Consider the following 27,038-nt stretch of genomic DNA (forward strand, 5'->3'; position numbering starts at 1 on the left):
CAGTCATTGGACACTCATTTGAATAGTAAATGATCAAAGAGGAAGAGGAAAGAAGCAAAAATCCATCCTGAAGATAGCTCAGAATTAGCAGGGGTGAGAAGTCTTTGTTACAGTAAAATTTAGAGTGAGGATGGATAGTTTGTTTCTTTAAAGCATTAACAACTTGTACATTATTAGAAGCCAGGCCACTAAGGAAAGAAAATGCATACTACTACTTCCCATTCTCCTGGTATAAAGCATTTCCAGCATCAACTTTCTGGATAAAACTGTTATATCAGGGTTCTGCAATCTTCGGCACGTGGCCCATCAGGGTAATCTGCTGGCGGGCCGCGAGACATTTTGTTTACTTTGACTGTCCGCAGGCACAGCCCCCTGGAGCTCCCAGTAGCCACAGTTCGCCATTCTTGGCCAATGGGAGCTGCGGAAAGCTGATGGGCCACATGCCGAAGGTTGTCAACCTATGTGTTATATTTTACACTATCCTGGGTTATAAATACAGTCTCACCCTCTGTAATTCTACACCCTGTGATGTTTTAAACCTCTCAACCTCTCCAGACTACTGTTCCCCTTTCAGGAGTCTGATTTGTCTTGCATACCTCTAAGTTTCACCTCACTTAAAAACTCCTTGCTTACAAAATCAGACATAAAAATACAAAAGTTTTACAGCATGCTATTACTGAAAAATTGCTTACTTCTCATTTTTACCATATAATTATAAAATAAAGCAATTGGAATATAAATATTGTACTTACATTTCAGCGTACAGTATATGGAGCACTATAAACAAGTTGTCTGTACTAAATTTTCGTTTGTACTGACTTCACTAGTGCTATTTATGTAGCCTGTTGTAAAAAACTAGGCAAATATCTATATAAGTTGATGTACATCTGACAGACGTCTGCGTACCTCCAGGGGTACATGTACCCTTGGTTGAGAACCACTGTTTTAAAGGATACTCTTAAGCAACTCAGACCCCAAATTTAGATATTGTATAATTGTCTGCAAATCAATTGAGGGAAAGAATACTACTAGTTGGGCTATAAATATTGCCAACATGGTTTGCAACCAAAGCGTGCAGAATTGTTCTAGCATGAGAACTAGAGCTGGGTGAACCGCTGATTTTTTGGTTCAGCAGCCAAACAAAAAAATCGGTTCAGAGTGAAAAGCATCCAAAATGAAACAAAAAAAGGAAAAAAGAAAATGAAACAAAATGATTTTTTTCCGATTTTCATTTGGTTTCATTTTGGAGTGTTTATTGCCCTGTTTTGTTTTGTTTTAATACATAAATATAGCTAAATTTCTAAAGGAAACATCTAAATGTTTTGTTTTGTTCGTAAACAATTTTTTTGGCCAAAACTATTTGCCAAATTCAACCCAGAATTCAGTGACCTGAAAAATGCAATTTTTTTTTTTTACTCTGCACTGAAAATATTTTGCCCAGCTCTAGTGAGAATTAGGTTTTGTAACTAACTAGAAATAAAAGTAAAACTTACTAGACTGTTTTCATCGTCCCAGCAGAGGGGAATGCAAAAATAGTAAATGGTGAAAAGGAAATAAACTAACAACATGGGCAGGGAACCTTGTTTTTCAGAAATGAGATTTTTAAACTAACAGTTTCCTTTTAAGTTGCCATGGTCTGCTAAAAGTTATGATAGTACATTCTGTTTCTGAACTGTCACGTAATTTGCAATAAATACCCATCTCCTGAGCCTTCATTAATTATTCCAGGACTGCAAACAAAGCTAACAGAGCTGACAACAGAGAAGTGTCGGTGAGTAAAGCAAGTTTGGTTCTCTACTCCAGGCTGTGGTGGTAAAGTTCTGTTGGAGGGATGGGGAAGGGCTGCACTATTTACTCATAACATTGAAAGCATCTGCCCTAGGCTGTTGGCACCCTTAACATCTGTTAAAAACCCACAAACTGAAACAAGAAGGCAAGCCCGAAAGCAAACTCACTATCTTCTTTTAATTTAATCCATAAAGCAATCAGCAGTGTCCTTACCCTGGAAAGGTCTTGAATCACCCACCTAGCAGGGGCAGTTCAGACTTACCAAGCTGTCCACTCAGAATTGATCAAGACTTTGTGGATACTGTGGGGCACATAAAGGTCCTCTTCTGAGCCTCCTGCCCTGGTGTGGCATAAGAGTTTAAATACTCTTTGCAACACATTCAATCAGATTAAGCCAGAGATATTCTTCTCCCACCCTCCCCCAAGTCTGACATTTCCTAACTTTTGAGTGTATGACTTTGTAACCTTAAGGTGCACGTATAGGTTTGGGTTGGGGGTACGGGGTTGGTGGTGTTGTAATGCAATATATATAGGCTGGGCTGTATTCGATTTTTTTAAATAATTTTGATGGATAATATCAAGGTTTACTTTAAGCATTTCTTTTATTTTTATCAATTTAAATTTTAAAGTTGTGAAGAATTATGGTTTTAAGCATTTTTTTCTGATTTGTACCAATTTAAATTTTCACAATTGCAGGAAATTATGAGGGGAGTGTCAGGAAATAATGATTTTATGACCGTAGATGATATTCAAAAAACACAAATTGTCAACATCACATGCCAAAATATACAACGTCAATAGTCTTAAATAAAATTATAATATATTCTCAAGAGGCATTTTTTTACCTTGCCTATCTGTAAATTTTGATTATTGTCAATGGAAATATTTTTTCATTGGTTTGTGTGTACAGTGAAATTGACATTTATCAACATTCACCAATAAAAATCTATTCCTTCCAAGCCTAAATATATGGAAGTGACTGACAAAGCAGTGGTATCCAAGACCTCTATCCTATTGAAGTTTTCATCATGTATCCCTGGGCTTTGAATCAGTTGCCATCCCCTGTTGTTAAGAGTCTGTCATCAGTGCTCTTCTGGTTCATCCATTTTTGAGCTCAGAGGAGTCTGTACCCTTTTGTGTTCCATCCTGTTTATCTAATGGGAATTGTTAACCTTCCACCAAATTGCTCTGGTGCCAGTATTTAATATATTTATATCCCCATCCATCCAATGCACTTACTGCTACACAAAGCAATAGTAGTTTAGTAATAGAAATAGTGTGAGTGGCATGACTGGGCTAGTGTATAAATCCTGCCTGCTGACAGTACATTGAGAAGAAAGCAGCAGATACTTGGGGCAAATCCAATGACCTTCTTGTTTTGTCCCATGCTCTCTCCTGAATTAGAGATGCACAGAGAATTGAAGAGCTGTTTGCTAAAAACCACCAGCTAAGGGAACAGCAGAAGGTCCTTAAAGAAAATGTAAAAGTGTTAGAAAACAGGTAAGAGGTGTTTGATTGATTGATTGATTGATTGATTGGGAGACCTAATGCTGTTTTGTGCCCAGTAGTACACATGCCTACACAGAGCTTGCTTTTCAGTGTCTTTGCAATGAGTGGAATATAGCACAGAAACCTTTTTTTCTCACTAACTATTGTTAGCAAATTGAGAACCCATCGGGCCAGACTCTGCTCTCAGTTACACCAGTGTAAATGCAGTAAATCCATTGAAATTAAGGGAGTTGTTGCATTTGCAGTGATGTGATTAACAGGCGTGCCGTGTGTAGTACACAGGAGGTAATTGTCCCACTCTTCTTGACATTGGTGAGACCTCAGCTGGACTACGCTGTCCAGCTTTGGGTGTCACATCTGACAAATTGGAGAGAATCTAGAGGAAAGCAACAAAAATGATAAAAGGGTTTAGAAAACCTGACTTATAGGGAAAGGTTAAAAAAAGGGGGCATGTTTAGTCTTGACTGAAGGGGGGCTTCAAATATGCTAAGGGCTGTTATAAGGACAACAGTGATCAATTGTTCTCCATGTCTGCTGAAGGTAGGCCAAGAAGTAATAAGTCACCATGACCAGATGGTATTCACCAAAGAGTTCTGAAGGAACTCAAATATGAAATTGCAGAACTATGTGTGGTATGTAGCCTATTGGTTAAATCAGCCTCTGTACCAGATCACTGGAAGATAGCTAATAAATCTGCGGTATGCCCACACTTTGACTACTGCGTGCAGTTCTGGTTGCCTCGCTCAAAAAAAGATATATTAGAACTGGACAAAAGTACAGAGAAGAGCAACAAAAATGACTAGGGGTATAGAACAATTTCCATATGAGGAGAGATTAAAAAGACGGGGACTCTTCAGGTTAGACAAGAGATGACTAGGGATATGATACAGGGATATGATAGAGGCCTATGAAATCATAAATGGTGTAGGAAAAGTAAATAAGGAAGTGTTATTTACCCCTTCATATAAAACACAAACCAGGGTCATCTAATGAAATTAATAGGCAGCAGATTTAAAACAAACATAAGGAAATACTTCTTCACACAATGCGCAGTAAACCTGTAGAACTCATTGCCAGGGAATGTTGTGAAGGCCAAAAGTATAACTGGGTTCACAAAAGAATTAAATAAGTTCATGGAGGCTATTAGCCAAGATGGTCAGGGAAGCAACCCGATACTATCAGTGTCCCTAAACCTCTGACTGCCAGGAGGTGGGACTGAGTGACAGGGGATGGATCACTCGATAATTCCCTGTTCTGTTCCCTCTGAAGCATCTGGCACCAGCCACTGACAGAAGACAGGATACTGGGCTAGATGGACCATTGCTCTGACCCAGTATGGCTGTTCTTATGTTCCTAAGTAATGGGCTTACTCTATAGCAAGGGAGATTTAGGATAGATATTAGGGAAAACTTTTTAACTATAAGGGTAGTTAAGTGCTGGAATAGGCTTCCAAGGGAGGTTGTGGAATCCCCCTCACTGGTGGTTTATAAGAACAGGTTGGACAAACGCCTGTCAGAGTTGGTCTAGGTTTACTTGTTCCTGACTCAGCACAGGGGGATGGACTAGATGATCTTTTGAGGTCCTTTCAGCCCTATATTTCTATGATCCTATGTAACCAAGAGCAGAATCTGGGCCATGGAGTTTATCGAAACTTCTTTCACTTGTGTTACTATCAGCTTTGAAAATTCATATCTCCACCTGATTGCCATAGGGAAGAATTGTGTATCTCTACACGCTGTGTCCAAAAGCTCACTAAAGTAGAAGTGGATTTTTGCCCAGCATGTCACTGTCATGGTGTAATGAAAGCCAGATTTCGACCTTGTCCTGATGCTGTAGATCTGCCTCCCAAGTGCAGGTGAGGTTTGGTTTCATTTGCTTGTATAGCCATGTATGGATAACTTAGCTTCTTGGCTCTGGGGTTTTTTGTTAAGGTTGAGAGCAGGTCTCTGTGACAGATGCATGGTTGCCCAGGAGCTCGCCAAGAAGAAGCAGAATGAGTATGAGAACTCCCATTTCCAGAGTCTCCAGCACATCTTCATCCTCAGTAAGTATAGCGGCCAAATAGACCTTCAGCTTTGCCCTGCTGTCATTTTGCACTTTTGGACCTTAAGTGTCTGCTGATCATTCGGGCACAATCATATGTGCAATCCTGGGGCACATGTCCAATGGGCACATGTCAGGGGGTGCAGATCTAAACATATGGGCCTAGGAAAATCAACATTTCCTATAAACACTAGAGATTTTACCCGAGAGATTGCAACACAGGACTTTGCTACAGCATGTGCATATGGGCCGGGCAACGTCAGCCACTTATAAAAAGATCCATTTGGCAAGGTAGAAGCAACACTCTGGACAATACACAGGAAATATACAGCAGCAGCTCTGCACTGGTAAAGGAAAATCAAGGAACACGTACGATTAATCTTCTCCTGAGTCTTTGGCAGCACCTGAGCACTGCACAAGCCAAGGGTATTTTTCTCTCTGTCTTTGACTATCCCTAGGGATTTTGGTATTTTGTTTTGCTTTGCCTTTGGAAGAAAGAGAACAGTGTCAGCAACTGTGTGTTTATTTCTTCATTATGAGTTTGATCTTCCTCGCACCCTGTACCTCAAGTGTCACTTTCACACAGACATGTAAAAGCCAGGCACTGGTTGGTCATATATCTCCTTTGCACTGTAGCTGTCTGTCCCCTCTACCCTTCATTGCCACTTGGCTTGTAGCAATCAGAAGAAGCACTTTTCACCCTAAAGATCCCAGAGTTCTTTGGGAGAGGGAAAGGGAGTTGAGACTCCTTTGGAAATCTGGCTCTTAATGTCCTGGTAGACAAAGCAGGTCTCTGTTTTAAGTTCTCATCCCAAAGACCCACCCAGAGTAAACTCCGAGGAATTCCTTATCATACTTCACATACTTTCATACCCACGTTATACAGCAAGCACATGCCTTAACTACCATTGCAAAGAGGCAGGTACCTGTAGTTTACAGCGAAGGGTGCCATCAGTATGAGGGTCAGCTCCTGGGGGGTATCAGGTGCTCTGATGGAGAGGAGATGCTGTTTACTAATAGGGTTCAACCTGCATTTCCTAGTTACTGCCCGTTCCTGGAAGGATCATCTCCTGAAGATGATGCTTGCAGGAGAGACATTATAGAGCCAGACTCGCTGACGGATGCTCTAAGGCCATTCTCAGAGGGCATGCTGCCTTCAAGAGTTATGACTCCCAGCTGTGACATCAACGTGGATAATAATGTGTACCCGAAGGCAGACACCAGCATTTTAGTTTGTGTCTCTTGTAATGCTCCAGTAGGGAGAGACGGAGGGCAATGAACAGCCAGGTCTAGTACAGCAGGGAAGTTCATCTTGCTCGGTATTTAAGGTAGAAATTCCCACCTTTGCCACAGGGTGCTGGAATGCTCGCTATGCACATTTCTAATGGGGAGGAAAAAATCTGCAAGCGCTTGACCTTAAACAGCGTTTTGAAGAGGCCTTGTTGGAGGGATGCTGAGAACTTGCGCACTGGCCCTTCTGAGCCACTTCAGCTGCAGAGAGCCTGGCATTTCATCTCTGGAGGGGTTAAAATTTCGATGGCGGGTGGCAGGAGCGATTTCACCAACTGCCCTGCAGTCATGGCCGATCTGTGCCTTGTTGTAAAGCTGGCACCTCTATTTGGAATCCGTTGGGGTTTTTTAAATGCTCATCATAATCCTGCCCATCCAAGGCTGTCTCCGCAGGGCAGCATTCATCTCCCAGCATCTTGCCCAGCTAAATCCATGTCTGATCCCTAACCTGCTGCACTCACTGTCTCTCTCTGCAGCTAATGAAATGAACAGGCTGAAGGAGGAAAATAAAAACCTGAAGGAAGAACTGAAGAGGCTACAAAGCCTGGAGTAAGCTCTGTTCTGGGTTTCATTCATTGGGTGGTGTAGGGCTGGCCAGGTGGTTCCCCGGGGACCCTGGCACTCCCCTGGTCACAGTTGAACCAGCCCAGCATGAGAACCTCCTGGCCAAAGAAGTGGAGAAGCCTGTACAGTCTTCATCATTGTTTTTATTCCAACTTCCTAGTATGAGCTTCTGGTTCCTTCCCTCACCCATCAGTCCACCTGCATATAATAGAGGCCCCTTCATCTTCAGCCTCATTGGAACCAGGCAGGATTGGTGCTTGGCACTGGTGATGTCATGGAGTGAAATGGGGAGGGAGATCATGGAAAGTTCAGGGAGTTTCCTGACCCTGGCTCCCCTTTAGTCTGGTTCTTTGACTAAATAGCGATTGCCGCACTAGTGAATGGGAGAGAGAACCCCTACTCTGACTGCAAGTGTATGCTGAACCCCTTGTCTCTGAGACGTGAGGACTAAATGGCACTCGTTACACAAAGTGCACTTCTGCTAACATACTAATTATGTGGGGTGAAATCCTGGCCCCACTGATGTGAAATGGGAGTTTTGTCATTGAGTTCAATGGGGGCAGGATTTAACTCTTCATTTTTATTATCACCAGCTTCATCACCGTTCACGCACTGAGTAAATCTGTAGAGATACCGATCTAGATCTAACACCTCTTGGCAAAGCCATTGGGACATTGGGCAAAGGCAGAATGCTGATCCATTAACGTGGATCTGCAGGGAATGGATCACATTTCACATGGGAAAATGAACTGTGAGAAAGAGAATCAAGAGGGATTAGGAGGGGAGAGGATGTTTGCTATAAGTAGTAACCTAGCAGAGCACTTTGGTGAAACTCAAGTAACATGTCAGGTTAGCCAACATATACAAATCAGCTCATTCTTTAGGGGTTTAAAGTCCATAGAAATTATCACAAAGAGATCAGTAGAGAAACATTCTTGCTTTGGAACCCAAACGTTTCCTCAGTTTAACACAAATTCTCATATCTAGCATCTCTCAAATGACTGCAGAGGTTTCTAGACCTGGAACTAGCTTGACTTACTGAACTAGAGCTGTGCAAAAGTTTGTTGCAAAACCTCCCTGCATTGAGGCCTTATATGGCTAAACTGAAACCCCTGCCAGAGTTACCAAGTTTGTCACAGAACTTTGAGAGCATATGGGCCAGTCGTTAGTCTGCATTGAATTCACACCAATGTCATGGCTTCCTGTGAAATTTTGCATAGCAGACTAAGAGGAAACTCAGCTGCTTCGACTGAGTTCTGCTTTGAGAAGGTGTCAGGGCTGCACAGGGGTTTTGGGGTGCCTAGGGCAAAATCTGAAACTGAGACACACACACCCCACACCCTTCCAAAAACATTGCCATTGATATGAAAGAGTTGAAGAAGAGGGGAGGGGATGGAAGGACAGAGAAAGCCCAGGTGTGTGGGGTCACTGCCTTCCCTGTGCGGATGGGGAGACTGCCCTGTGTTCAGGCGGTGGCCACTCCTGGTCCCACCTCTCCCTGAGCTCCAGCACTGTTGTGAGTGGTGTCCCCAACACTTGACCCTGCTCCTACCACCAGACTCTTGACCTGGTAGGTCTCCTCAAGCCCAGCATGATGAGGCTAATGGCGGTGACAGAGGAATCTGGGACTGGCCGTGGAGGGCAAGTTGATGGCAGGTGCCAAACTCGAGTGGCACTACAACCCCGTGTGCCAAGTCACAATGACTCTCACTCAAATTTGGCCTGGCCACTCCTCCATCACTTCGGGAGCTCTCTCAAACAGACGGCCTGGGGCAAACTGCCCATTTTGCCCTCCGCTCTGGGTGGCCCAGGATGGTGTATTGGTTCAGAGCAAACCTTGGCGTCCAATTCAGTTGTGATGAGCTGAAACGGAAGAAGATGTTTTCCGTGAGCGCTCAGGAAGCCCCATCACCTTGTTTCCCAGGGCTCCTGAGTTGTTGCACAGTCCGTTAAGACGAAACACCGGCACTCAGAGCTCACACCAGGGCAGCCTTTAAACTTGTGGTTCCCATCTCATTTCTTTTTCCATTCATTTGTTTCCTTTTCACTACAACAGTGACAGAACAAAGCACCAAAGAGCCCTCCCCAGAGAAAGCAGCTCCATCCCGGACTCACCATTGGCTTTACTCTCCCCAGTAAGCCGGAAACTCAGCACAGACAAAGCAACTAGCAGAGAAGCAGAAGAAGGGTATCATGAACAGCCTGGCCAACAGCTGGGAGAAGGTATATACTGCTGGCTCCAGTATAGGGGGTGTAGGGACCAATGACTGGGCTGCAGCAGTGAGTTATTTTGGCAAAGGATTCTGATTACATCAAATGGGAGCAAGAGCCGAAGTCATCAAAACCCCAGGATGGACATCAATCTAGAGCATAATATCTGGATTGCATAGAAATAATACATGAGCTGCAGTGCTTTAGAGGAAAATATTCCCCTGAGGTGATCCAGTGTCATCCATCACAGATGATGTGTGGGAAGTGCAAGTCTTTTCCCTTTATTCCTGGCAGCCTCCTTGCAGAGAGCCCCTAGGGCTCCATCTGGAATCAAAAGAGAGACAAAAGGCTTCCCTTTTCAGCACTGGCCTCCCTATTCACATGCCCACTGTTACACATACCGCTGATTGTACTCCCCGCCCCGTACCGGGCACACTCCCATTAATGTGCAGGCAGCCTTTTGCACAACAAACCAAGCCACTGATTTACACACACAAAGCACCTGTTCCTGCATTTGGTTCCTTCCCCCTCCCCTGCCCCCATTGTCAATTGCACATGCAAAAGAGCCTACACATTCAGAGGCTGGCTTGAGTCTGACAGAAAATTTGGCTCCAAAGAGATAGAAATCTTCCTTAGGAAGCACTTGGTGCCCTGCCAGCTTTTTGTAGCTGCGATCTGCTGATTGATATCCAGGTTATCAGACTGGTTGACCAGACTTTTTAGGCTGCTGCATTACAGCGCCACGTGCAGATGGAAAAACCATAGAGCAGCCGCAACAGAACTCTGCACAGCTTTCGCAATGACTGGCTATTGCCTTTGTTTTCAGAGAAGTCTGCAGGACAGAGACGTTCTCTGGGCAGTAGGATGTCTTCAAGTGCTGTTCTCCAAGAAGCACATGCTCTGGAAATGGTAAGAGTTCCCTGCGGATATTTAGCACTGTCAGGCTGTCCTCGTCAAGTCGGGCATCATTCCCGTGGGGACCTGATGCTGGATAAGCTGTGAAAGGGATGGGACAAGGAATGAAATGGAGGCACGTGGGGTGAAGTGACTTGCTAAGGTCATCACTGGCAGAACTGGAAAGAGAACAAATCTCCTATTGTGTCTCCTGCTGATAAAGTCAACGTCCCAGCTTTGCTTTCACATTTATATTCCCTAGGAGCCTCAGAACTTGCCTAGCAGCAGTTGATCATTATGCTGTGACAGCATTCATTCCTCTTCAAATCACACTGACTCCCTTTTTAAATAGGTAGTTGGAGAAATCTCTTAGGACTGAACCATAGGGGTATTGCGCAGGCCCACATTTGGATACAGCCTTATCCTGTGGGATATTTTCAGAGAGATGGGGAATCCCTGCTACTGTCTGTTTTGAGCTTGTACCTTTCCTAACTTTCCACCCCTTTGAAACTGAAAGTGCATTTCAGCCGAGGGATCCAGAGTGCGATGGAGTGCCAGACGTCATGCCCCCATAGCTCAGGGGCCATAGCACTGGGTCTCATGGTGGGAACTCAGACACACACGTGCTTAATACTGGCACTGGATCCAGTGATCTGAACTCCATATAAATATGAAACAGCAAGTGAAGGGGGTTTTGGTGAGGCTGCAGGTGGGCTGTGAGAGTAGTTAATGAAGATAAACAGTAGAGGCTGGTGTCATCGGAAAGTGGGTAGGCAAAAATGTTGAGTAAGGGCTTATTCAGAGCCTTTTTACAACAGCAGAAAGATTATTCTGTACTGGCCGCAGAATAGGAGCCTCCCCTGGAAATAAGCCAGTGAAGCAAATGGACTCTGTAAACTCGTGCAAATAGGGTCTAATAGTTTGACCAAAGGACTGGGAAACTGACCGATTTGGCTAAGCCACTGACTCTTGGCTTAACCTTAGACAAGTTACATGACTCTGTAAATCAATGTAGCTGGAAAATAAGGAATAAATTAGGACTTGCTGAAAAATATGATGCTGCATTGGATTGGCGCCTTCTTGGGGAAATACATGGCTGATTATTATTTAAAATGCCAACACCGTATTGAAGAAGCATTCAGCTGTTCACTGGAAACTTAGCAACTCATTTTTATCGCCCCTTAAATGTAAATGGGTATAAGACAAAATGTAGCCTCACTAACAAAGACCACTACTAAGCAGGGTTTTCTGCTGTCATTGTTCTCTAGTCAGCTAGGCTTCTTTCACCTGGGGATCATTTCTGAGAGCCCTTTAGACCAAGCTGAGCTTTAAGCCCAATAGCCCTGGACATGCAAACTTTTCTCCTCTGCCTTTAGACTTCCCAGAGGATAGCTAACCAGCTGCATGGAACCATCGCTTTGGTGAGACCTGGCTCCAGACCATGCCTCCCTGAAAAAATCTCTGCCAGGAGAGCAACGTCACCACCAGCAAGAAAAACCTCACTGTTCCTGGAGCGTGAGCGCAGCCCCAGCCGTGAGGCGTGAGTAGCATCGTCTCAGTACTGATATATCTCCAACATCATAGTCTCCTTGGGCCTGATCCAGAGCCCACTGAAATCAATGGAAGAATTCTCATTGACTTCCAGGGCTTTGTATCAAGCAGCTATTGTGTTACTGGTGGGTTTTCTTTTTGCTTCTCTCTCTCCATCACAAGCCAGTTCTTCCAGCCAGAACATAAGCCCCACCATGGTCTTTGAACCAGGAAGATCCAATCCTCACAAATTTTGGAGCTTAGACTTGGATAAGACCTCCAAACCTCATAACTCCAGCAAACCAGGCTGGAAATCTCACAAGAACAGACTTTTTCTTGAGATTCCCACTATTTTCTGCAACTATCCCAGGCAGAAAACACCAAAAACCTGGTTCTTATGCTATGTTGTTGTTCTTCCATCAACCTTAACGAGTTTACTCCTGATCTACAGCAGGGCAAATGAGAGGAGAATCAGGCCCCTAGAAAACAGTCTGTCAGAGTATCTCTGACCTTCTGCAATTGGCCAGCACTGAGAATTGCAGAGATCTCCACATAAAGAAAAAAATGTTTGATATGAACACTGGGCAGAGATTCCCACTGCTCCTTATCTAATCCAACTGGCTTTTCTGTGGTGCTCATCACAGTAGCATCTGAGCGCCTCACTTCCCATTAACTTTAGTGGCAATTAGGGTTGAGTGAGACCTACAGACTCATTCAGAGACTATAAGTTCCCCCCAGCAAACGCCTCGCTTGGATGCGTTCTCTGTGAAGCCAGGCACCGCCAAATGCCGAGGAATGGTCACAAGCAGGGACTCGATTTATATAGGCAGGGTTTTCTGAACACAGTTTGCACAGCTCACCCATTGCTCAGGTTTCTTTAAATGTGGCTGTAAAACTCTACAAGTGAGTATGTTGAAGGAAGGAGGAAAGACTCTATCAGCAATGTGAAACTGTCAGGTCTTGGCAGCCTAGAGCTCTATCTTCAACTGGACTGCATTTTCAGGCTCCACTTGCTTGTGTCTGTGTAACCCCCTGGTGTTAGAGGTCCCCCTATGCTTTGTCCATAGAGGCTCTGAGCCAGCTAGAGAGACCTGGCTTTTTAGCTCAAGCTGGAGCCACTTGTTTCTGGAGGTCCCTATTTCAATCCTTGGTGTGGCAGACAAGATGGTGGTCATCACACAAGCTTTAGTGCACAGCTGATTGGCCCATCTACAGCCAGTAGGCGCACACCCATTTTTGCAGACATGCAGACAGCGTAGTTGTGCACCCAGCTACTTGCTTTGCACACCCAAATGCAGATTTTGCATGGATGTAATCACTATGTGGGTGACCTATTGTATGTGTGCAAAAGTGGGCATGCAAACTTTGCTCCAACGTATCATTTTCTGCTAGTGTAAACTGCCAGAGCTCCATTGATTTCAACAGAGCTATGCAAGTTTACATCAGCAGCGTATTTGGCCAATCAGTGGCAGCACATGGAAAGCAGGTGCTAAAAACAGACACTGTGATAGTGAGGTGACCCACCTGGAAACTTGCCTTTGATGTGTTTGACTATTTTTGTTTGTTTCATTTAGTTGCTTAAGAACAAACAAACCAGATTCCCACAAAGCCACTTCGTCCTATGGAACTCTACAGCTGACCACCAGGCAGGAGCAGCTCTGCCTCCTTAACAAACATTTCTCTCTGCACCAGTTTGGACTCAGGAGTAACAGCGCTTCTGCAGATAGGGACAATAGTTTGCCAAGCCACTTGCTACAGGCCAGAGAGGCTGAAGACAGAACGAGGCTGCAGGAGGAATGGGAAGATCAGGCCGCCATTTTAGAACTCCCTGGAGCTGTGGTGTACGTGCGGGACCAGCATTTGGAGGGGAGGCTTCCATTTCTTAAGCACAGAGAGAGGCTCCAGTATCTCCTGGCACAAGAGCATCAGCAGGGATTCAGGGCCAGGACAGAAGGCGACCAAAATGCAACTCCAGTTCCAGCTGTTCCTGAGGAAAGGCCCCTTTCCCCGCAGCTGAGTGCGACCATGGGGTGCAAAGAAGAGAGGTCGTGCCTGGAGAAACCTGGAGAAGGGAAAGTTGTTTGGATAAACAGGGACAATGTGGAGCAAAGGGAGGAGGCAGAGGCAGCAAGAGAATGTCTCCTGGACACACCTCTGGACCTGTCAGATTATGGCAGAAGGAATGAAAACCTGAAACCTGCCAGCTGGCACAAATCCTCCAAACAGCATGAGGCTGACAGTCCAAGTCCAATCTGTCCGGAAAGCCCCACGCTTCAGACAGGCCAGAGCTCCAGCATGCTGCCAAGAGTAGAGCGTGAGAGCTCCCACCTAGCCTGCAGCCAGCTCCCTGTGGCCAAACCGCTGCAAATCGGCAATGAGACCGAGCAGTTCAGTGCCAAAGAGCAAGAGGCCCTTGCGGCACCTTTGGTGAGTACATCTTGCATTGGCATCCGTTTTTCCTCTGCAAGGAGGCTGTGGTCAGCAGTCAGCTTGCTGGGCTGATCGCAGTTTAAAAGGGGCATCAGCATCATTGCTGAAAGTTCTGACCTGATGGCTCTTACTGTGGCCCAGAGTGTGTGAAACAGGTTGGTGGTGCCAGTCCTGTCCCTAGTGGACAGATTTTCACCTTGCAAAACGACAACCACAATGAGCACTGATCAGCATCCTTGCTCTCAGGCTCAGAGGAAACCCAGGACTGAATGGACCATGGCAAGTAACTACCCTCTAAGCCTCAGGGTTTTATTCCTCCGGGTTAGGATTAAGGTGCATCGAGAGACGGCCACTATCCCTGCTGAATCTGTGCGTAGGGGACATCAGGTTCTGTGGCAATGTCCCACAAATACACAGAAACCCCTATCTGATGCTGTCCAGGGGGAGATGTGCATCTTTGCAGTTATACTCATTGCCAGGCTGGAGTGGGGCACCAGTTTTTTTCACCACCTTAGGAGAAGGCAACATGTCTAGCAATAAAGGCATTGGCAGTTCTTCCCATCGGTTTGTAACTAATACAGCTATTGCCATGTGTTACAGGTCCCTTCTCCACAAGGACAACCCGCTGGCAAGCTACCATCATATGATCCTGCAACAGATTCAGAGATTAGGGTGAGAGTGTCTCCTGGGGCACAGAAGCGAGAACCAGGTGCTCAAACAGGTAAAAAGCCCCAAGGAAAAGCAACATTTGAGAAGGCAGGAGCAGACAGTGTTTTGAGTCTGGTGTGCTGATCTCCTTAGCACTGGAAAGTCTATAGACAGGGCTTCCTAGACATGCATGCAATATGAGGCAATTGTTTTAAATTTTTTATTGTAAATTCCAAGAGGAAGACTTTCAAAGGCACAAAGGTCACCTGGGCACCAAACTCCCATGGCAGTCAGCGGAGTTGGATGCTTAACTCCCATTTATGCCTTAGAAAACCGCTCCTCAAGTCTACAATTTTCAGACCTGCATGTCTCAACGTGAGACTCCTCAATTCATATCTAGGTGCCTAAATGGAAGTGGCCTGATTGTCAAAGGTGTCGAATATCGGCAGCTCCATGACATAAAACAGAGAAGCCTCAGGACTGCTGTACTTTGTGTCAGTCATCAACAGACCCCCAAAGGCTGTTCCTGCAGCCAGGAATCACACCCAGCATGCACAGATGCCCTGGCTATGCTCCCTTTCCAACAGGCATGTCTCTATACCAGGGGCCAGAAGGGTAAGTGGCATAGGAGCCATGCAGTGGCTCAAAGTCATTCAAGGATTCCCCCATGAAGTGTGTTAGAGCTTTCAATTTTCCAGCGTCTTTGTGCTACCAGAACTGGGTCTATGATCTGGACCAGCAATGAAGATAAATAGCTGCTTATCAAATGGGGGAATGAATGCTTTGGGGAGCATTGGGAATGGAATACAGAGCCTTCAGCTACAACTATACTCATCACAAAAATGGTGGGGGGGAACCCTGTTTATATGAAATACTTTAGTAGGCACTGGGGATGGACCAGGTGAACTGTTTTTTTTTATTATTAATTATTATGATTTATTATTTTTTATTTTATTATTATTTTATTTGGGGAATACATTTAGTTTGAGCCTCTATTATGGTGTTTTTAAATAGTTTCCAGGCAGCTTGCAGGCATTTCACTCTTTTGACCTTTTAATTAACAATGTAATTAACAATTAATTAAATTGTGGCCCTTTGTTGCCAGCAGCCACTCTCCCCTCCAAAGAGCAGTGAGATGTACCTTAGAAGTTAGGGGTTAGGCACCAAGGGCAGTTTAGGTGCCCAACTCCTACTGGATTTCAGTGAGTAACCTTTATACCTCCATAAATCTGCCATTGTGAGTGCCGATTGGGTAACTGTGCTCCCAAACAACTAGATTTGGTCATTTGCATGTCGTGGTTAGCTGCAATCCCAGTAATTGTATGCATACATTAGGTGTGCATTTGGTGTATGCAATTACATGCCTGAATTTTGTAACATCTGGCCCAATATACAATGGAATCCTTTTGCAGTGAAGTCAGTTTTGTTTTTTTTCACAGAACAGACTCACTACAGTGGAGATTTCATTGCAACCAGTTTTGCAGTTTGTCCATTGCAGGAATTGTTTTGAAACCATTTGGAACATCTGCTCTGGTTCATTCTGGCTCTGATCCTGCAGTCCGTACACAAGCAAAATTCTCATTGGCCCTGTCTAGCCTAGGAAGATAGGTTGTATTTAAAAATCACACAACTTCTCTTCCCAATCTAGACATGGCCATTGACTTCAGTGAGGGATTGCTACATAGATACAGCAGGGTGCAACTGATGGAAGTTTACTGTAAATTGTGTTCCCCACAGTCATTTCTTTTATATTGGTATTCTGAAAATCAGTCCCCCTATGCCACCAAACCACACACACTTGGGACTTGGGCCTCCTGCTAAAAACTCAGCAGCATGTACACTGTGGTGACTTTGCTTTAGAACCCAGTTTATAACTGGGTCAGACTTTTGCTTAGCTCAGCTCTGGGCCAGACTCACCAGTACGCTCCAGTTACTTGGTTCTACTCCAGCAATGCAAGGCAGCCATAAATCCAGCTTTCCTGGCCAGTATTTACGGCTGCTGTGTGGCACTGGGCAGCCGGAGAGTACTGGTGAGCTTGGCCCCTGGTCTCTGAGTTGTGCCAGCATTTCTTGCCTTTTCATTTTGAAATGTCGTTCGTTTTGATGTCTCAGTGACCGGAGCTGTGACTATGGTTCTGTGTGATGTCTGTGAGGGGGCTAGGAGTTGTTACTGCCAAAGCCGATCAGTTAACCTTCCCCTTCTGTTTCCCTAGAGGAAGACAATGCAGAGTCTGTGAAGCAGGATTCCGATGAGCCCGACACATCGGACAGCGAGGTTCGCTTCCTTTGACTGACACATGCACCAAGAATCATAGAATATCAGGATTGGAAGGGACCTCAGGAGGTCATCTAGTCCAACCCCCTGCTCAAAGCAGGACCAATCCCCAATTTTTGCCCCAAATCCCTAAATGGCCCCATCAAGGATTGAACTCACAACCCTGGGTTTAGCAGGCCAATGCTCAAACCACTGAACTATCCCTCCCCCCAAGAGCAGTCCAAGTCTGGTTCCTCTTTAAAGCTGTGAATTTCAGTGGTGAAAGTTTGTGGGAGCTGGGCCCCTTTGAAGAGCACAGGCTACTCCTGTAAGGCAGAGAGATGCTACGGTTTCCAAGGCTGGAGTGGGCTCAGGTGCTGTCTCTGGGTTGCAGAAAAGTTCTGCTTTTGCTTTCTCATGCAGTTTTTGCTGCACGATTAAGATAAAAGGAAGTCATACTCCTGCTGAGATGGCAGCTTGTCCTCCATCAGATGCTCAGATATCTCTCTCCCGTCCCATCCCCCCCTCACTCCCTGGTTCCCAGCCCATCAATAACTGGTGGAGATTCCATACCTGATGTCATTTCCTGTGCTCGGTTTTGTCTGAGGAAATCCCAGACATGCGGCACGACTCTTTATAGAGACAAAAGGCTTTCTCGCACCATAGGGGTATCCCTTGCCTTTAGCCTAGTTCGGTAACACTGGTAACATATTGACCTCATGAAGAAATACGGCATGTCCAAAGATAAGAGGAAGATGCTGTACTTTTCTGGGAATATCACATTATCACAACCTGGTGTTTCCCTGGCAGAGAGGTGGGTCTGTTTAGCAGGACCCCTGAATCCTGCCGTGGGATGGTCGCACCAGCAGTTACAACTCATTGCACAGGCACAGAACATCCAGATGGGAAACTTGGCTGCCTGATGAAGGTGCCAATGGAGGTGGGGGGGTGCTGAAGGATGAGTCAGTTAGGCCAAGATAAATACTAAAATAATAATAATATTGTAGTGCCAAGTTGCCCTAGTCGCAGACCAGGACCCCACTGTGCTAGGCACTGTACAAACATAGAACAAAAAGATAGTGTCTGCCCCAAAGAGCATAACATCTAAGGATAAGAGAAGAGACAACAGATAGATAGAGATGGATGGGGAGCACAAGGAAACCATGAGACAGTATTGGTCAGCATGGCAGGCAATGGTCTCCACACACCAACAGCAGGGAGGTAGGGTGACCAGGTGTCCAGTTTGTGACCGGAACACCCGGACAAAAAGGGACCCTGGCAGCTCCGGTCAGCACCGCCGTCCGGGCCGTTAAAAGTCCGGTTGGCGGTGCTGTGGAGCTAAGGCAGGTAAGTCCCTGCCTGTCCTGGCTCTGCGCTGCGCCCCAGAAACAGCTAGCAGGTCTGGCTCCTAGGTGGGGGGGGCATGGGGCTCCGCATGCTTCCCCCACCCCGAGCACTGGCTCCACACTTCTATCGGCCAGGAACCACGGCCAATGGGAGCTGCGGGGGCGGAGCTTGCGGGTAAGAGCAGTGCACAGAGCTGCCTGCGGTGCCTCCGCTTAGGAGCCGGACCTGCTGCTGGTTGCTTCCAGGGCACAGCATGGAGTCAGGAGAAGCAGGAAGCCTGCCTTAGCCCCCTGCTGTGCCACTGACCGGGAGCCACCAGCGGTAAGCCAGCACCCAAACCCCAATCCCCAACCTCCTGCCCCAGTCCTGAGCCCCCCCCAAACCCAGAGCCCCCTCCTGCATCCCAAACCCCTCATCCCTGGCCCCAACCCAGAGCCTGCACCCCCAGCCAGAGCCCTCACCCCTCTCCTGCCCCCCAACCCTCTGCCCCAGCCCAGAGCCCCCTCCCACACCCTGAACCGCTCATCCCCAGCCCCACCCGAGAGCCCGAACCCCCAGCCCAGAGCCCATACCCCCCCACCCCACACCCCTGCCTCAACCTGCAGCCCCCTCCCACATTCCAAATCCATCTGCTCCATCCCCCAGACTGGACCCCAAACACCTCATCCCCAGACCCACCCCAGGGCCTGCACCCCCAGACGGAGCCCTCACCCCCCTGCACCCCAACCCCCTAACCCAGAGAAAGTGAGTGAGGGCGGGGGAGAGCGAGCCACCGAGGGAGGGGGAATGTAGTGAGCAGGGGGCAGGGCCTCGGGGAAGAGGCGGGGCTAGGGTGTTCGGTTTTGTGCAATTAGAAAGTTAGCAACCCTACAGGGAGGGCTCAACTTGGCAAAAATTAAAGGGGGCTGTTTTTGAAGGGTGAGTGCTCAGTACTTGCTGAAAGTCAGGCCCCTTTCTGGCACATTACGCTGATCATCCACTTTGGCAATCTTGGGTTTAATATTTGCAAAGTGCTTTGAGCTCCTTGGGTGACACTAGAGAAGGGCAAAGTCCTGGGATCATTGTGAGCATCAAATTCACAAACAATTGCAAGTTAGCACTGTGCTGTAGGGGATGGCAATGAATCCAAGAGCGACAGGATGGGTCATCAGGAGTCCGGTGGGCCAAACACTGACCGGTTTTCTGATTTGTCTAGGTGGCTGCCACTTATGAACATGAAACCCACCAAGAAGAACATGCAGAAGGAGAACATTTGTGCACAGAGGACAAGGGTGAGGTCTTGCAAAAGAAAAGGAAAAGAGGGCAGGGTCCAGGGACAAAAGGTACGCAGAAAGAGGGCCTGCTCGGAAGGACCTGCTAATAGAGCCCAGCTTGCATTGTCTGAAGCTAACTGATATGAATCTCCCTGCTACCTGAATCGCAGCCATGTCCCTCAACATTAGCAAGGGTCATGACCCTGTTTTGGATACTGGTGTGGTGAGAGGAGAAGGCTTGAGTAATTGATCTTGGAGGAACTGGAAGGTCATGATCTGTGAAGTTCCTGCCAAGCTTACAAGATTTGGAGTCCTGCTGGGCTCCTGCGGTTCTGCACTCTAGAGGAGGTCCTTCCAAGCCAAGGCAGAGGTGTAGTGAGTTAAATCTTGCACTGCCGCTGCCTGGTGCTGTGAATACAGAGAGGACTTCCCACACCAGATACCATGGTGATGGGTGGGAAATAAGAGTATGGACAGGGTTTTAGAAGCTGCAAATGGGCATGAGAAAATATTTTTTTGAAAAAACATTTAATTGGTGATAGTACAAGGGAGAAAATGGGCATCTGGGAATGGAAACATTTTATTTTTCTTCCTTTTCTGTATGATTTTTCCCTTGGAAAATTCTTAAATGTCATGAGCAGCAAACAAACTTGTGGCACAGACCTCTCCAGTCTCTGGAGGTCTGGAACTGTGAGTGATGGAAATGTTAGTGGGGTGAGATATTGTTTGCAAATGCTGAGTGTCAGTAAATACAATGGAGCCAGACAATCAGAAGTCCCCTGTTGTTTAGCTACAACTAGCCAGTATGGGCCTGCTCCATAGGAATATAGGAATTGCCAGACTGGATCAGAGCCGAGGTCTATCTAGTCCAATATCCTGTGTCCAACTGTGGCCAGCACCAGATGTTTCAGAGAAATGTGCAAAAACCCCACAACAGTCAGATGTGGTATAATCAGCACCCATGAAGGACTCATCCTGATCCCTAGTAGTTACAGATTGGCTTAGCCCCTGAAACACGACATTTTTATCCTTTCCAAAACTCGCTGTTTGCATTAACCATTATAACGCTGGGTATTCTTCTTGTCCATATAAACAGCCAATCCCTCTTTGACTCTTATGAGATGTTGTCCTCAACGACATCCTGTGGCAATGAGTTCCACAGTCTAGTTATGCACTGATCAGTTTTGACTTTGCTACCTTTCAATTTCATTGAATGTCCCCTTGTTCTTGCGTTATGAGACAGGGAGAACAGAAGCTCCTGCTCTCCCTTCTTGGGCTGTCACCTAAGCTTGAAATGGGGCTTGTTTAACAAACAACATCCGCCCCCCACCCCAGCCTTTTGCCTTCTAGACCATTCATTCCTGTATATACTTTTATCATGTCACCTCCTACTCGTCTCCCTTCTAAGGTAACAATCCCAACCTTTTCAGTCTTACTTCGGAGGCGTTTTTCCTGGCCTCTGATCCTTCTCATTGCCCTTCTCTGAACCCATGTCAGCACTGCACGCAGTATCCAGATGCAGGTGTTCTCCTGATTTGTAGAATGGCATGATAATATTGTCCATCCTGTTCCTTTGTTCTGTGCTTTAACTTCCATGAGATTTGGATCAGGCCCCCATACAACTATTCCAATGACCCACACTTGATTAATTAGCATTTTAAGAGCAATACATAAGGGGCATGCAACCCTATTCCTTGACCCACCGTGGGCCTGTTTGCTTCCCACTAAGTGAATTTCACACTACACAAATGTTTGCCCAAGGTGATACAGTTGGTTCCTTATGATAAGACACGCTACACTGTACATTGGTAACTAGTGTATCTCCAAACAGGGAAGCCCTTGCTAATGGTTAGCCAAGCCAGCTTGGGATAGGAGTGGCTGAGAGAGCACGTCTTAACACCTAAGCTAATAGGTGTAAACTGTAGTGTTTGTTTAGCCAATACTAAGAACTGCTGATTGACAGACTAGGCGAAATACTCCACAAAGCGTTATTGACATTCGGAGAAAGCTTTCACACAACCGCTGTTGATCTTTAAGCGTGGCCGTAGAGGTCTCACCTTGCTAACAATGGAATGTGTTGTACCGGTATTTCCTACAGGTGAGTAAGCAGAAAATTATTATCAATAAGGGGAGGTCTATAGCAGCAGGCCTGCCAAGCCGTAAATACTGCTCCATCATAAATGGCTTGCTAGTAGCCCTCTTTGTGCAGTCAAAAAAGAAAGGCCGGCGTTGACCGATTGAAAAATGCATAGAGAGCTGTCACCCGAGCTTAAAAGGAGGCTTGTATAACAAGCAACAGCCACCTCTCACCTCACCCCCTGGCCTTCCTGAGATACCTACAGAGGCAGCAAATGAAAACTTGCTCAAACAATAAAGGAGCTCCTCTTAAAAACAAACACCAGAGCCGAGCTTTGGAAGCTTGTCAAACCAAGGGCGGATGTGGAAATGGCACTGCCAGAGCTGCTGAGAATCTTAAAAGGCCTGATCCTGCAGCGTGGGATTGGGCAAAGTTGTACAGAGTTTGGAGACAGACAAGATCTCTGAGGGCTACCGGTCAGGGATTATTGATACACAATCATCTTCGCTGTATTTGAGCATTTCCTGGCATACATCCAGACACCAGCTGGTGCTAGGCTGTTTGCAGTGCTTTGTCCAGCCTTGCTGTCAGGGGTTCAGATTGCACAGCCAGGTGATACAAACACATTGGCAAAATTTTTGTAAAATCCGGTGCCAGATTTTCATTTGAAGGGTGCAATGTGACTGGCTCTACACTCTGCTGCATCTGAATTGACCACTTGTGCATGCAGATAGCTGACTTTCACATGTCGTCATGATAACTCTGAACACAAGTTCGGAGCACATTTTGGACATTCAGATTGTGAAAATCCAGCCCCTAATTTTCTCTTCACTCGTTTACTGATTCCTTTTAGCATCTGACTCACCATGGAAAATAAGGGCCACACTTACCAAGAGCCAAGACTCATTTGTACCTATTCAAAATGAACACTTACACACCTGGCTACATTTGTGTGCACACATCCAAGGAAAGCTTTGCACATGCAAATGCCTCTTTGCACACAATTGCCCAGTCTGTGCAAACAACAAGTAGGCTTTGCACACAAATGCAGGGGCAGGCATCTCGCAGCTTTCTGTACACATGCACTATGTCAACAATTAAATATAATACACTGCTGAGACTTCCAGCCTCTGCCCCCTCACTTTTGCATGTGCAATGAATTATCTGCCCCAAAATGGACACAACCCAGCTTTTCATACACCAAACAATTTCTCATACACCAAATAATTAATTGCAGATCTGCCAGTCTGAGGCCAATGGGGGCTTGGCACATACAAAAGAGACGTACATACTATCGGTGGCGCACTCAAAAAGTGGATGTGCAAGACTGGATTGAGGCTGCCTGAAAAATCCGTCCCTAAAACTCATTCGATTAGTTGCACTTTTGTTTCAGAGTCGAGTTCTCTTTCTTCTTCCCATCCACTCTTGCTGCTGTTTTTCAGGTTCGCAAGCCCATGAGGGATATTGAAATCTCATTAAAATACCTGCGTTTGTGGATGTTTAAAACAAAACTGAAAACGGTTTCTATTCCTCTGTAGTTTGCTAAGCCTCATTTTGGTTTAAACAAATGATAGTTTGGGCCTAGAAATTGTTGACCATATCCCATTAATAGTGGTCTGAACAGTCCATTGCCATGTGGTTAACGCCTGTGGTCCTCTTCCTATTAACAGCATATAAGAAGTCAGTGAGAGGAAGAAGGAAAATCAAAGCTCCCCAAGCATCGGCTGATGCAGCAGAAATTACAAAGGAAATGGAGCACAACAGCCCTGCTTGCGGCAACAACATCTTTGAGGAGAACTAACTGAAAAGTACAACAGGCAGTAATATCCCAGACCGTGTGGACTGCAGGAAGAGGCTTGGACAGGGAGCCAGAGAACCCAGTGTTTGAACCCCAGCTCTGATAGTGACTCCCTCCTGAGGTCCCTTCCAACCCTGATATTCTATGGTTCTATGTTGGGGATTGGTCCTGCTTTGAGCAGGGGGTTGGACTAGATGACCTCCTGAGGTCCCTTCCAACCCTGATATTCTATGGTTCTCTGTTGGGGATTGGTCCTGCTTTGAGCAGAGGGTTGGACTAGATGACCTCCTGAGGTCCCTTCCAACCTTGATAGTCTTTGATTCTATGATTCTATGAACTTGGGCAAGTCTCATAACCGCTCTCCTTTGGTCTCTCCGCCCATGAAATGGGGATAAAGACATTTTGTTAGCTCGTGGGGGACTTCGGGGGGGACTAATTCCCAACAATGTGGAAACCACTTTGAAGATCCTTATGAAGTTCTAAGTATTATTAATGGGCACAGAGCTGAGGTCCATGTATCATGGCAAAGGTGAACTCCATGGGAGCCTGAGCAACACAGCTGAGCTTCCACTAGTTTTACACAAGGCCTGCAGAACAAACAGCTCGGTGTTTTTCACACTCTCAGATGAGAGCAGAACCTCACTGGAAAACAAGAGCTGGTGATGCCTGTCCTTGATGGCACAGGGCTGGCACAGCTGGTGTTGTTAGAAACAGTCTCGCTGCTGGTGCCTCTGGGTCTGATTCTCGTCTCCAGCACACCAATTCCATGCTGGTGTCACTCCCACACTGAGTCGCTACCGGTTTACGGCCTGATGCTGCGCCTTGCTGGATCAGGCCCTTGTGCTGCTGTCTGCGAAAGGAGAATTAAGGCCTTAAATGCAGCGCTGCTGTGGAGTGCTAGAGTCAGGACAAGGAGCAGAGACTTTAGAGGACGCAATGTCATGGCATTTCATACAAGGAGAAGCACTTCAAGGGGGTAATTACAAAGACGAGCTGATGGTAACAGGGATATACATGTTAAACATCCCATTTGTGAGTTTCTGGCTGTAGGATAAAAGAAAGTGACAAGCAGAACACGTGTTGCACAATTAAATGTGCTCAGGCTCCCTTCTCCCCACATATACAGCCTGCATTGATTAAATCGCTGCACAGGTTGACTATAATAGGCGGTTCTGTTGTTTGCATTGTACGAAGCTAGTGTTTTCCCTTTTCCAGTTCAATGCATGTGGCAGGAAAGCTGGCTGTGGAAGGGAGCAGAGGGAGGAATGATGGGGTGGGATGCATGTCAAAAAGAGAAGGGGGAGAGAACAGGATGGAAAGGGGAGAAGCTGCACATATGCTCTCCTGCAAAATGTACTAGATCCCTGGAAAGGTCAGGTCTATAAGTCAAAGCTGCAGCTTGCATGAGCAGCACTTACTCAGCAGGTCACACTGACTTTGGCAGCATCACTGGGGTCTTATTTTCTCCTGGAGAAACTGTTCATGAACAAGTTTTCCAATGTGTGAGGCATAAAGAGGTTTTCCTTCAGTGTCAGGCAAGCAGGTTCCTCTTCCCACCTAGTCGATGCTGAACAAGCATATTCATTTTGGCCATTATTGCAAGGAGGGACTCTGCCGTGCATAAGGTTGGAATTTCCCTGAGTCCCTCCTGGAGTGTGCAAGGACAGCAGCACTGAGCAGGAGTTTGTGCCACACTCAGGTCTTTGACTGGCTTCCTTTTGAGACACTACAGGAGCAATTAGCAGAGTTAGTTGCTTTACTTTGAACAGCAATTCTCGGGGTGGGGAAATTGAGTTGCTTCACTCTGGACCGTGCCCCTTCTGTCTTTGAAGACTGTGCATTGGCTTGAAGGTGTGGAAGCATCCCAAGAAGTAGCCTCAGAGCCTGAGAAGTGACAGAGGTTGTTCCCCTGCTCTCGCAGTTCCCAGGTCCTGCCCTATAGGGTGTTGGCCCTTGGGTCCTAATGCTGTATAAAGCCCATGTGTCCCTTATGTGTTTAAAGAAAATGGAGGTGGGGGGAATCTGATTTGGGATTTTCTATATGGTTTAATGAAAGACACCTGTACGTTATCCTATGGAAAACTAGCTTAAGCAGCAACAATGGGGCTCTTGTTTCAGAGGGAGAGCGGAGCTGCCTGGATCAAGGGCAGAGGCGATGCTCAGTCTCTGGGCTGGGAGGGTTTAATTCATATCACTCTGTGCCATACCCTGAGCTCTCAGCATGGATCTGGGGCTCATACGGCTGCCTGCCTTCTCCATAGCAGCAGGGTATATCAGCTAATAAAGCGGTAGTGAGATAAATGGCAGCCAAAGCTGACAAGGAAGAACAAACGCCCTGAGATGGACAATAATACCGACGGCACTGGGGGAGGAGAAACAGCAAAACATCCCGGGTGGATGGGGTGTGCCCAAGCTCTAGCACTGCGGCCCCAGGACCACCACCCCTGCACCTGGGGGGAATGCCCCGTCACATCCGCCCCGCTGGAGCTCAGGGCCCTGGGAAGGGTCCTGGGTGTTCTCTGGGTGGTGGAAAAACGCAGTCACTGCAGGCGGCCCACGTGACCAGATCAAACAAGTATGTGTAGGAGAAGGAAATAAGCCCCTGTAGCATTGCCAACAGTCCCTTATTATCTGGAATGCCCCTATTTTTTCATCTCTGTACAACAAGATCAGGAGTTGCTGATTAGTGATGCAAAAATCAGCAAGAAATAGCCCTGTCAAACGTAGGTGAGTACCTCTTATTATTATTACTGTTGTTGTTAATAACAGTAATAATAATGATGATGATGATAATATTGGGAGGAGGAGTGGGAGGGGGGTGCTAAGAAAACAGCCCCTTATTTTTGAAATAGGTCAGCAGCCCTAGAGGAGGCTTGTCTTTTAGTCTGGCACTGCCACCTGGTGGGGAAAACCTGCTAGCACCTAGTTTCATTAATTCTGAATGGTAGAAGTCTATATTCAAAAGTTAGGTCAACTCCGCTACGTTGCTCAGTGGCGTGAAAAATCCACACCTCTGAGTGATGTAATTAAGCCAGCCTAACCCCCCGTGTAGACAGCGCAAGGTCGACAGAAGAATTCTTCCATCAACCTAGCTACTGCCTCTTAGGGGAGAGGTGGTTTAACTACAGAGACAGGAGATCCCCTCCAGTTGCTGCAGTGAGTGGCTACACCGAAGCACTAGAATGACACAGCTGCAGCGTTTCTAGTGAAGACATAGCCGTAGATTGAATCAAGAGTACATTTAAGCCTAAATTTTCTAAAACAGGAGCCTGAAACTAGGCTCCTAAATCAATGGCCTGATTCTCAAAAGAGCTGAATATCCAACATCTTCTACTAAAGTCAAAGGCTCTATGGGAACACAGCATTTTGAAAATCAAACCACTTATTTAGGACCCTAATTAT

General features: G+C 46.3%; 1 protein-coding gene across 1 annotated transcript in view; it reads left to right on the forward strand.

Annotated features, from left to right (window-relative positions):
* RBBP8NL (RBBP8 N-terminal like) overlaps positions 1-23,876 on the forward strand; it is a 95,252-nt gene extending 71,376 nt beyond the window's left edge. The window contains exons 4-15 of the mRNA XM_084645294.1: positions 1,729-1,771; positions 3,193-3,288; positions 5,229-5,341; positions 7,107-7,179; positions 9,251-9,417; positions 10,232-10,314; positions 11,676-11,839; positions 13,404-14,256; positions 14,860-14,980; positions 17,121-17,182; positions 19,704-19,830; positions 23,509-23,876. Of these exons, the coding sequence (XP_084501420.1) occupies positions 1,729-1,771; positions 3,193-3,288; positions 5,229-5,341; positions 7,107-7,179; positions 9,251-9,417; positions 10,232-10,314; positions 11,676-11,839; positions 13,404-14,256; positions 14,860-14,980; positions 17,121-17,182; positions 19,704-19,830; positions 23,509-23,639 (2,033 nt within the window). The 3' untranslated portion in view covers positions 23,640-23,876. The remainder of the gene's footprint in view (positions 1-1,728; positions 1,772-3,192; positions 3,289-5,228; positions 5,342-7,106; positions 7,180-9,250; positions 9,418-10,231; positions 10,315-11,675; positions 11,840-13,403; positions 14,257-14,859; positions 14,981-17,120; positions 17,183-19,703; positions 19,831-23,508) is intronic.
* Positions 23,877-27,038: the final 3,162 nt, after the last annotated feature.

Source organism: Lepidochelys olivacea (genome assembly GCF_965140295.1).
Source record: "Lepidochelys olivacea isolate rLepOli2 genome assembly, chromosome: 13".
Lineage (NCBI taxonomy): Eukaryota > Metazoa > Chordata > Testudines > Cheloniidae > Lepidochelys > Lepidochelys olivacea.